The sequence below is a fragment of the Selaginella moellendorffii genome, unplaced genomic scaffold, assembly GCF_000143415.4.
Source record: "Selaginella moellendorffii unplaced genomic scaffold, v1.0 SELMOscaffold_140, whole genome shotgun sequence".
Lineage (NCBI taxonomy): Eukaryota > Viridiplantae > Streptophyta > Lycopodiopsida > Selaginellales > Selaginellaceae > Selaginella > Selaginella moellendorffii.
This window is the reverse complement of record NW_003314401.1, coordinates 270,860-282,026: the sequence shown is the minus strand read 5'-3', so window position 1 is coordinate 282,026 and position 11,167 is coordinate 270,860. Positions and strand designations below refer to the sequence as shown.

The 11,167-nt window shown below is 47.1% G+C and overlaps 4 protein-coding genes across 6 annotated transcripts; 2 read left to right on the top strand and 2 right to left on the bottom strand.

Annotated features, from left to right (window-relative positions):
- Positions 1–4,507: 4,507 nt before the first annotated feature.
- LOC9645401 (NAD(P)H-quinone oxidoreductase subunit T, chloroplastic) lies at positions 4,508–5,415 on the bottom strand. The gene is made up of 2 exons (XM_002992679.2): positions 5,069–5,415; positions 4,508–5,003 (listed from the first exon to the last, which is right to left on the bottom strand). The coding sequence occupies exons 1-2, from the start codon at positions 5,383–5,385 to the stop codon at positions 4,562–4,564; spliced, it is 759 nt and encodes a 252-aa protein (XP_002992725.1). The 5' UTR covers positions 5,386–5,415; the 3' UTR covers positions 4,508–4,561.
- Positions 5,416–5,439: 24 nt separating this feature from the next.
- LOC112343235 (NADH dehydrogenase [ubiquinone] 1 beta subcomplex subunit 9-like) lies at positions 5,440–6,279 on the top strand. Its single transcript, XM_024666371.1, has 4 exons — positions 5,440–5,642; positions 5,699–5,822; positions 5,876–5,931; positions 5,987–6,279. Exons 1-4 carry the CDS (start codon positions 5,499–5,501, stop codon positions 6,032–6,034), a joined length of 372 nt encoding a protein of 123 aa, XP_024522139.1. The 5' UTR covers positions 5,440–5,498; the 3' UTR covers positions 6,035–6,279.
- LOC112343236 (DNA-directed RNA polymerase III subunit RPC10-like) lies at positions 6,046–6,488 on the bottom strand. Of its 2 annotated transcripts, XM_024666373.1 has the most exons (3): positions 6,375–6,488; positions 6,240–6,327; positions 6,046–6,187 (listed from the first exon to the last, which is right to left on the bottom strand). In XM_024666373.1, the coding sequence occupies exons 1-3, from the start codon at positions 6,477–6,479 to the stop codon at positions 6,057–6,059; spliced, it is 324 nt and encodes a 107-aa protein (XP_024522141.1). In that variant the 5' UTR covers positions 6,480–6,488; the 3' UTR covers positions 6,046–6,056. The 2 variants fall into 2 exon arrangements, with proteins under 2 accessions (XP_024522141.1, XP_024522140.1); XM_024666372.1 differs by having other exon boundaries at positions 6,240–6,488.
- Positions 6,489–6,519: 31 nt separating this feature from the next.
- On the top strand, positions 6,520–9,026 carry LOC9630558 (DEAD-box ATP-dependent RNA helicase 10). Of its 2 annotated transcripts, XM_024666370.1 has the most exons (13): positions 6,520–6,653; positions 6,715–6,838; positions 6,893–6,962; positions 7,024–7,086; positions 7,143–7,217; positions 7,276–7,395; positions 7,451–7,492; positions 7,545–7,619; positions 7,674–7,820; positions 7,886–8,023; positions 8,088–8,199; positions 8,245–8,333; positions 8,397–9,026. In XM_024666370.1, exons 1-13 carry the CDS (start codon positions 6,521–6,523, stop codon positions 8,511–8,513), a joined length of 1,305 nt encoding a protein of 434 aa, XP_024522138.1. In that variant the 5' UTR covers position 6,520; the 3' UTR covers positions 8,514–9,026. The 2 variants fall into 2 exon arrangements, with proteins under 2 accessions (XP_024522138.1, XP_024522137.1); XM_024666369.1 differs by having other exon boundaries at positions 8,245–9,026.
- The last annotated feature ends 2,141 nt before the right edge of the window (positions 9,027–11,167 follow it).

The window sequence follows — 11,167 nt, the reverse complement described above, 5'->3', positions numbered from 1 at the left end:
TTGCCTTCTGGAAGAGGGGGTTGGTGTTTGGTGGAGAATCCTATTTTCAGAGGTGCAAGCCTTTGCTCGAATACTGGGAGAAGATTATATTTGCTATCCAAAATGGGCCGGTTGTATATGAAGAATTGGAAGAGTCCTTTTGGCCAGAACCCAGAGCACCAGATAGTAGCGGAACAATGTCCTCTGGAAATGCAGTGACAGATAACGATGTTGAGGATCACTATTGTGGGCCGAGGAACAAGAAGCCGGATTCAGCATTCAATCCAGTACAGGTCTGCAAAGGAATGGTCGTGTTTGTCAGACCCAGTAATAAAAAACAAATGATATGGGTGGGGCGCTGCATCACTGATGCAGAGGAGGACGCGGAAACTAACTCCTTCAATGTAACTGTGGAGTGGTTCAAGCCAAGTTCCGGATATACGAAGGATTGCCTAGAAAAGAGATGGGTGCTGAATCCAAGGGATCCCAGCATGAGCATATCGGTGGATAATGTTGTGCATGGTTGGATGCGGAAGCAGAGTGCCACCATCACCTTGCTAGACCATGCAAGAGATGCAGCAAGAGCATTCATAACCCGGGTTCAAGGTGAGATTTATTAATATTCCTTTACTAAGTTTCTAATGTATTTTATTTCAAGGTGAACAATCCGAATCTAAATCAGAGGAGGCGTGATGGCATGTGGCCTTACGCCATTCCTAGGTGAGATGATACAAATAACAAGTATAAATTCTTAGTTGTTCTAGCAAATCTTACTTAAAGTTTAAGGTGAACAAGCCGAATATGAATTCATTGGATTGTTATAACAAATTGCGAGGTGATGGCATGAGGCAATACGCCATTTGAGAGTGGTAGCCATTCCTATATGAGGTGAGTGAAATATTTATTAGAAATACCTCATTCAATTGTGCACTTCTAAGTCTTGGTCCACTCAGTACTGTTTGCATGTTTCTATTTTAATTCTTTCTCTAAAATGTTATTTAGCATGTGGCTTCATGCCATTGCTCTCCACAATCATGCATTGAATTTTTCTATCCTTGCATAATACTTCTCCATATATATAGCATGTGCGCACATGTGATATGGTTCATTAGGCCTGATATAGTGTGTGAGGTAAAACAAAGATGATGTGACATATACATTTACCAATCACACGTGCATAAATCTAATAATATGGCGTGTGGCCTATATTAATGGCACATAAACCCATATTGTGGGCTTACATGCTTTATGTACCATCATTCCCTTGCAGCGTGTGTGTTGGTTTCCTTTTATAACACAACGAACTCCATATTTTAGGGTGAAGAGCATTCTCATGGCAAGCACAAAATCTGTAAGTGAGGCAGAAAAGGAAACGGAGAAGGAGATAGGTGAAGATGTAGAATATATAAGTCTTCCAAACTCCCCGTACTATACTCCAGGTGATCATTTTTCTGAACAAACGGCAACATTAACAACTATCGAGAACGCCCCAGTAACGTCAGAGACAACAATCCAAAGCAAAACAACTGACCCGGAGAAGGATGATAGTACTGCTGAGAGTACCAAAAAGGAGGTGTCCACTAGCGCTTAGGCTTATAATGGCGTGTGCCCTCATGCCATTTACTTGATCACCAAATACCTTTTTCCCTTTGCACTAGTATATCTTAATACCGGTTTGAGAAATAGAATGGCATGTGCCCTCAGGCCTTTTACTAAATCACCTTTGAAAGAAATGCAAGCCTCTATGTCGTAAAAAAAAGGTACTAGAGAAATTCCTTAATAATATGAATGTTATTTAGTTTCATGAAAATACACTAAGGGTCAAATGAGTTAAATGACTTCTCCATACTAGCAATGCCTCTTGCTACACCTTTACAATTAGATTTGTTAGAAAAAAATAACATTGAATAATATCTAAATGTTCTCACCATTAAGTTATATGTCTAGCTAATAAGAATGATGTTCATCTTGGAAAGCTCACCACACGCTCAATGAACAAACAAATAGTGTGTGCGCGCATGCCATCGCTCTTCTTTAGCTTCAGATTCGGCTTGTTCACCTTGACAATGAGATTTATTATACAACCAGATGGACTCAGTCTGGACACAAAGTCACCGCGCTAGTCACCATGCCCCAGATATGTCTAGCCCCTGGACAAAAAACATATAATTTCACGTCATTTTCAAATACTTGAAAATTTGTACCTAGTCCCATTTTACTGAATAAATCCCACTTTAACGAAATAGAGCTTACAACCGCACATACTTCGTCAACCAATCCACTATGACCCATACTTGCTCCTTTTTCCTCTGTGTTCATGGCAAACAAGTGATGAAGTCCATAGAGACACTACACTAACGGATTTGAGGAATAAGTAAAGGTCCATAAGCTTGACCATCCAATGAGCTTGCCTAGAATTCAACTCCTTCTGTGTGAAAAGATACATAAGTGGTTTGTGATCTGTTAACACCACAAACACTGCACCATAAAGATAGTGCCGCTACGTCCATAAAGCATGAACAATAGAGAGTAATTCTTGCTCATATATGGAATAGTGTTGCTCCACAGAATTCAAAGTTTGACTCTCATATGCAATAGGCTATCCCTCTTGCATGAGAACTCCTCCCAGTGCATAACCACTTGCATCGCATGTCACCTCGTAAGGTTTCAATGGATCAGCAATGTGAAGCACTAGAGTCTCGTTCAACAATCATTGCAACACCACAAAACTCTCCTCTTATGGCTTCTTTCACTCGAATGGTATATTCTTGCGTAACAACCGTGTCAAAGGAATAGCCACCTCTGCAAATTTATGCTGGAAACATTAGTAGTAACTAGTCATACCAAGAAAACTATACAACTCAGCCACTGTAGTCAGTGTAGGCCAATTTTCCACCACAGCCACCTTCCTTGGATCTGTTTTGATGTCACAATATGGCCTAGATATTCCACCTCCGACTTTGCAAACTCACATTTGCTCTTATTCGCATGAAGTTTGTTGTCTCGGAGTAACAAAAGAACCTTGCGCAAATGCATCTTATGCTCCCCATATTCTTGCTAAAAACAAGAATATTGTCCAAGAAAATCTCCACAAACTCATGAAGATAACACCCAAATGCCTCCGTCATCAACTGAGTAAATGTGGCTGGTGCATTCATCAAACCAAACAGTATAATTGTAAACTCAAAATGTTCAAAGTTTGTATTGCACGCCGTCTTGGAAATAGATGCATCATCCATTGCAATTTGATGATATCCACTCCTTATATCAATCTTAGTAAACACTCGTGCTTCACTAAGCTTGTCTAGAATATCATCCACATGTGGCATCGGCATTTTATCTTTCACTGTCTTCTTGTTTAAAGTGCGGTAGTTAATACACATCTGCATTAAACTATCTTTCTTCTTCACAAGTAAGACCGGAGCACCAAATAGAGACTTACTTGGTTGAATAAATCCAAATTCAAGTAACTCCTTGACTTGTTGTTGAACTTCTTGCTCTTCCACATAACTTAACCGAAATGGATGCCGGTAAATTGGCCGCATCCCCGACTCCAATGTAATCCCATGCTCCACACCTCGTAACAGAGGCAACTCATGAGGAAGTTCAGAATTGAAACACAAAAAAATCAAAAATTGTTAGTCCTTGCCTTTGTATTCATGCAGATTGTAAATGGTCTAAAAGGTGGATTTTCATGCCTATTCACTTGTATTCTTAAATGCATTAATTCGTTCAAGTGTAGTTTTTTAAAAAAAATGCAATGGTAATGACTCTTTTGAGTCTTTTATTTTTGTTCTTCTTTGATTAGTCTATCTCCACTCTGGTGCAAGTTTCTGGATGAACACGTTGGCATCCTGCCCACAACTGCAACCTCTTGGACAATGGAGAGCGATGGCCTCCAGGAACCTAGTTGCACTTGCCTTTTCACATGTAACTAGGTAACCCTGATAATCTCCTTTTCACGTCTAACTAGGTGCCTCATGTCCACAAACCAATCCTTGCTACACACAGTAGTGAGCACATCGTCTCCCCTCACCCAGAGACAGCCCTGCTTTCCGGGGTAAAGCTTCACACCGTTGAGTAGCCCCCCATGGAAATCTGGCCGTACTCCATCATCCCATACTGCTGTACCAGGCAACGGGTGCCAAGTGTCACTCAAAGATCAAAGGAACTGAGGAACACGAAGGAAGAACAATAGAGAAATAAAAGAGATAAAAGCAGAGGTTGAAGAAAAAAAATGAAAGGGAATAAAAGTGAGAGGTGTAGGAGAAACACTATAAAAAACAAAGCAAAAGGGAGAGAATTCAAGGCTTGATTCAATTCAAACCAAGAATGATGCCAAAGCTTAACTCAGCACCACCCACAAAAAACGAAAGTGAAACTCATGTCCATCCACATGAACAACAATGTCGGTCTCATCCTGGGAACACATATTTGCAGCCTTGAGTTCCTCTGGAAGGAATAGCTGCGTGGAAGTGAAGCAGTAGCATGCACGTCGAGTTGGCCGGCGTGGCTGCAGCACTTTAACTCCTTTTAAACTTACTTTAATTGCGATCATCTATAGTCGGCCACTCATAGGTGGTCAATGTTTAAAGAAGCCAACGTAAATCATAGTGGCAACAGACACAAGGATGGCAAAGAGATCAAACGCAAGTGCTGTCTGTTGCTGGTCGCTCAGCTTGAGATTCTTCCCGTCGAGCACTTCAATTGGGTCTAGCTTGGGCTGCCACTCGGTTTTCCATTTTGGAGGCTTGCTGCTTTCTCTGAGCTGGCTTCTATCCACTTCGTAAGGCCAGATGAATCTGCCCCCTCTCGCTTTGGATGCCTCCTGCGCCAAGTGCCAATCGTAGAGCTTCCTGTCGTCCTCGCTGCTCAACACGTTGTACGCTTCCTTGAGACGGAGAAATTTCTTTCCCGCTACCTCTAGAGGGAGTGTGGTGGAGTCAGGATGGTACTGCTTAGACAGCTTCCTATAAGCCACTTTAATTTCCTCTGTGTCAGCTTCAGGTGTGATCCCCAAGAACCTGTGGATCCACAAGCGAAACCGCAAGATCACACACAGTCAATGGTGGGCTTCGGTTTTACTCACTCGTAATGTGTTCCCGATACGTGTGCTATGAGATCCGTAATGGTGTCGTCCAGTCCAGCTTGATCGTCTTTGCCCTCTTGTGTTGCTGCTGCTGCTTCAGCTGCTGCCCTTCCTCCTCCTTGGCCCTCCTTATCCGGATCATCATCTTTGTCAAATCGGATCCATCCTTCGTCCGGAGAGCTCCATTCAATCATTCTGTTGGCTCGTTTGTTGGGAGCGTTGGGCACAGCGGAGCATTTGATGGGCGAGGAGGATCCCACCTTGAGCTGAGGACGAGGACGGCCATGGCAAGAAGAAGAAGAGCGGCTCAGCAGCATGATAAAAACTGGAATGTATGGCTGGGACAAGATAAGTACCTAGGAAGCCCTAAGTAGAGAGTCAATTTAACTCTTGTTGAAGCTCAGAGAGAGAGAGAGAGAGAGAGAGAGAGATGAGTGCCTCTTTAACGATCGCTGGTTTGGCATCACTTGCGGCCCGGCGAGATGCCCAGAGGAGACGGGTGTGTCGGCTCTACAGGAAGGCGCTCCACCATACCCTTGATTGGGTCATATTCCGGGAGCCCTTCTACAAGGAGGTGAGGAGGCGTGTTGCGATCCAAGCGTGCATTCTTCTTCTTGTGTGCTTGTGCAGGCATCTAAGCTGAGAGCCAGATTCGATGTCAACAAGGATGTGGTAGATGTGGATGCAATAGAGAGGCTCATTGTCAAGGGAGAGGCCGAGTTCAAGAAGTTCCAGCATCCAGAGCCATACGCAGGTTTGTTTTTCTCCAATGTTTGTGTGCTCACCAACATTTCGTCCAATCTACAGTTCCTTGGTCCCCTGAAGGCGTAACGTATGCAAGAAACCCACCTCTCCCAGCCGAGGTTTGTATCTTTTATATTCAGATCTTGCAACTCTTCTCATTCGGGCTTTGATCAGGTTGTGGTTGTAAAAGATTGGGGGAGGGAAGACTGGAGCACTCACTAGAGGGCCTTTTTTGAGAATAAGTTTAGTCTTCTCTCCACCGGAACGAGCAGTTTGGATTGCAGCACCTGTAAAAGGCTGTGCTTGGCTCGTCCGCCGATCTGATCTGGACCAGCATAAAGTAGGCATGCCCATAGTTGCACTTGGCACAGGTAACTGTCCAGCCCCACGGTTGTAAGAAGCTCAGAGCTCATTCACACACACATACCTGGTGTGCGATCGCAATTCTTCCATGCGTCTTCTCCCCCCATAACGTCGTCAACCTCCTTGTTCTTGAGAGGGATCGGCTTGCTGATCTGAGAGGGAAGAGGCGTGAACGAGGAGAGAAAGCAGGAGAGCAAACCTTGAGGTCCACGCCGAAAATGTATGCACAGGTGGGGCAAAAGTATCTCAGCCTGCCAGCGTGCTCCACCAGCAGCAGGCTCGAGCATGTCGGGCAAAACTCCATCGGGGAACCCTAAACAGGATCCCTAAGAAGCTCTAGTGTGTATGGCAGCGGCGGCGGCGGTGCCCAGCTTTGGGGAGCTGGGAGTGCGCGAGGAGCTTGTAGACGCCTGCACCAAGCTCGGATGGAAGGCACCCACGCCCATCCAGGTGGAGGCGCTCCCGCTGGCTCTGCAAGGTTTGTGTGTGTCTTGTTCGTGCGCGTGTGTGTTCAATCTCTCCACGCTTGTTGCTGACAGGCCGGGACTTGATCGGCCTCGCGCAGACTGGATCCGGGAAGACAGCGGCTTTCGCGCTGCCTATACTTCAAGCGCTGTTCCAGCAATGCCACCCATTCTTTGCGTGCGTCCTGTCTCCCACCAGGTAAGAGAGCACAGGCGAGGAGAACTAATTACCTGGATGGATCATCAAATGCAGGGAGCTGGCCATCCAGATATCGGAGCAGTTTGAAGCGCTAGGATCACAAATCGGCGTCAGGAGCGTGGCTGTAAGAGTTGCTCTATCACCTGTTTTCGTCAGTTCCTTGTTGCGTGCTTGCTCGTGGACAGATTGTTGGAGGCGTCTCTATGGTGGATCAGGCTGTTGCGCTGGGCAAGAACCCGCATATTGTGGTATGTTCTCTGCACGCAAGCACCGAGCTTTCTTACGACACTCCTCTTTCCACCAGGTAGCCACACCTGGAAGGCTGCTGGATCACCTCACAAACACAAAAGGCTTTAGCTTGCGAAACGTCAAGTACCTGGTAAAGATGACATGACACACCTTTTCTTCCCTTAAGGTCCGTGCTTCTTTGTGATCAGGTGCTTGATGAAGCGGACAAGATCCTGCACAACGATTTCGAGAAGGAGGTCGATGAGATCCTCAAGGTTGTCCCTCGGGAGAGGAAGACGTTCCTCTTCTCTGCTACAATGACAAACAAGGTGCGCTTTGTCTCCTGCTTTTTTCTCGTTCCGTTCATGTTCAACGTACGAGCAGGTGGCAAAACTTCAACGAGCCTGTCTTCGAAATCCGACAAAGGTTTGTGTTGCCTGTTTGCGGTTGCCAGATACTTGAGACAAGTGCATTGCAGGTGGAAGTCTCCTCCAAATACACTACCGCTCTTACCCTGAAACAAGAGTATGTCTTTGTTCCTGCCAAGCACAAGGTTTGCACCCGTGTTCTTGCTGTTTGAGTTTTGTCTCTTGTCCACATTGGCCAGGACTGTTACTTTGTATTCCTGCTAAACGAGATGGCGGGGAGTACGGCAATGGTTTTCACAAGAACCTGTGACAGCACGAGGCGGCTGGCATTGATTCTCCGTAGCCTTGGATTCGGTGCTATCCCCATCAGCGGCCAGATGAGCCAGGTAAGGGGTCTTGGTTCGTCTATCCAACCAAACAGAGATGAGCTCACAGGTTTCCTCTTGTGCAGTCCAAGCGCTCGGGTGCCTTGTTGAAGTTCAAAGCTGGCGACAGAAACCTGCTCATATGTACTGACGTCGCCAGTCGTGGCCTCGACATCCCATCTGTGGATGTGGTCATCAACTACGACATACCAACAAACTCCAAGGCAAGTTTCATAAGATATTATCAGCTGCTCCTGACTCTCCCTTTCTCTCCCCTGGCTTTTGCAGGATTACATACATCGCGTAGGAAGAACGGCCCGAGCTGGGAGGTCCGGGCGTGCAATATCCATTGTCACCCAGTACGACGTGGACCTGTACAAGAGGATAGAGGACTTGATTGGTAAGTGATCATGGACCTCTTGTTTGTTCTAACACTGCTTGTCAGGCATGACTCTCCCCGAGTTTCCAGCAAAGGCGGACGAGGTCTTGTTACTCGAGGAGCGCGTCAGTGAGGCGCAGAGACTAGCTGCAATGGTTTGTACTCTTCTTTATTCTATGTACTGGTTGGTTGGATTACATTTTCTTGTGTGTGTGCAGCACATCCGAGAGAAGGACGCGTCCAAGAAATCCAAGAAGCGGCGGAACGGCGACGACGATGAGGCAGACGATGGTGGCTATGTGGCTGGAAAGAGGAAGCAGTCGAAGAAGCGCTAGAAGGAGCACGTCCTGGTGAAGTACTGGCGCTGGGGAGGCAGGGTGGCCACAAGCCTCTTGCTGCGCAAGTCGATCTCTCGGGCCTCTTGACAGAAGGCGCAGGGGAAGCACAGGCAGTGGACGCAGCAGTCACAGAGAGGAGACTCTGGGAGGTGGAACACGGATCGCAGCTTGCGCCTGTACCAGCACGAGTATGCGCATCCGCACAGGCACGACTGGAGGAGGAACCAGAGCAGACAGGCAGCCACGCACGAAGTCTGGCCCCCGTCGAGAATCTCCACGTTCCTTCCCAGCGCCACACAGGGGCACAAACAGCCCAAGACACAAGTGGGGATGTCCGTCAAGCAATCGCACAAACCCGACTGCCACCCCTCCTCGTCGCCGCCGCCGGACACAAACCCCGCCTCCGCGTATCGTTGATAGGCAGCCGCATAGGCCTCGTCGCCACTGGAAGCCATCGCCGATCGCCAAATAGTATCAACCCTAGCTTAAATTAAATCCCTTTGAAGACCATTTACGCGGCTGGAATCCGCGTCCGTGACGTGGTGCGGTTGCCGTGCGACTCCGGCAAGCTTCACTGCCCTGTTTCGAATGTGAACCGGCACGGCTCGAAGCTCGTCTGTCCATCCGGCCCTGGCATCAGCACGGGAAGGGAAGCAGTGCATCGTAAGTTTCCTTCCATTGCAGTATAATTGCCACAGTGCCCAAGAGCAAGTCATCTGCTTTCTGTTGAGGAATGCGAAACCAAACACAGCTTGGTCACAAAGACTTATTGTCACTTTCTATTGCCAGAAGCAGCACACTTGCTTAAAAATCCGCTGCACCACCTCCAGGGAACCGGTTTGGACTCGGACACCGCCTTCAGCACCTCCCCACTGAGTACAGGTAGCTGGAGGAACGAACAAAGTCAGCGGAGAGAAGATAGCTAGCCACGTCTCCTCCATTAAATGTGGCTCCGACTGCTCCTTCATCCTACTCCTCTGGAGATTTCATGCGAGTTAGACTGGCGAGAATCCTATCAATCAGCTGCTGGCCATGTGTAGCACTTCAATCTGGGATGTCTGCCTGTAAACCCGATCTTGAGAAAGGACACGTATAGTCAGCTCTCTTATGGTTCTTGACAGCAAGGGACAGCATGCCAGAGCTCTCTAGCAAAGGGAAGAGATCGATTTACCCTGGGCCAGTTTTTCATGAGCGTCCTGCTGGCTTGCAAGAAGTGCAAAGAGCCACATAGGCAGCCAATTTGCGTACATACCACTTAAACATCGTGCACAAGAACCCGACGATGGGGATGGCGTGGGAGTTTGACATCATACCCCAACACGGCATTATTGGAGTATAGATTTAAAATAGTGATTAAATCAAATTCTCATTGCGGATGGGCGATAATAATTCAAATAAACGTCTGCGAATCACCCCCTTCACTCATGCCTTCTTCTTAAGATGATGTGCGCCCCAAGTCTTGGTTGCCTACTGTAGCTACATCCTTGTTCCATCCTTGTTCTCCCGTTACAAGCGGCTAAAACCTCACGCACAAAAGAGGATGGATATCTTACCGTAGGGGGTCTTTACTCTTCTGCGATTTCGAAGTTCCTTGTGTTGCCAGTTACTTGCACTGAAATCGGTAAAGCGCATTAGGACGACAAGTGTTTTAGACTAATTACCTTGTGAGTTGTACAGATCGCCATTCATCACAGACTGTGACGCTTCCCGCTGTTTCTTCTTTTTCCTTCGACTGGCTGTCGCCTCGGGGTTCACTACCTTCACTCTCTTCCAGTTGCCTCTTCTTCCCAACTGTCAGTTCTGCTTGGTCCACATCTGCTACTGGCACTTTGTCCCTCGCCACCCTGAGAAATGCATGGTTCCCAGCTGCAAATCGTTTTTGGACAAAGCGGACATGGCTTCCCCAACCTTTTGTGAAGGTTGCTGCTCTGACATCTTTAGGTCCTCCTTTAGCTTCCTCTGCCTCTCTGCTTCTTGCAATGCTTGCAAGAAGCTTCTTGTTGCTCCTCCAGCTTCTCCATCTAAACTTGTAACTCATGTATATTCTCGCTCCTCTGCTTGCTTCTTCACCCCCACTTTCTTGGCCATGTTCAATTATGTGCCGCAGATCAACATCACTGATCAGCTCTTCCCCTCCCTTTCGAGCCTAGACAAAATCACCTCTCTAGTATGCAGCTTCCCTTTCAAGTGCCAAGGTCTCCATTTCCCTGTCCACCCACTCACGGAGCTCTCGCTTTTCCTGCTTAGCCGTTTCGCCTCGTCATGCAGCCACTTCATTGACTGCGTTTTACTCAATTTCCTTCGTAAGCCTGTCCTTCCTTTCATTGAGACTCCGACTTCTCCTAGTTCCTAAGCTCGTCAGATTCAGTCATTAAGTCTTGTTGACATGCCCGGAAATCGTTTATACCTCTTTCAATCAGCTGAACCTTGAGAAGAACTTCCCTCTCATTCTTGATCACATCAAGTAATTCTCCTCCTGAATCACCTTGAACCCCTCGAGTTCATCTTTCTCGGACGCGAACGCCAGAGGAAGCTCCTCCTCAACTTTCTCATCCAGGGTGCAGAAAATTAGCTTTGACATGGCCCACAAAAACAGCTGTCAAATATAGAGGAACTAGTTCAGTCTGTTCCTTTTCTTATACCAGGTTGTT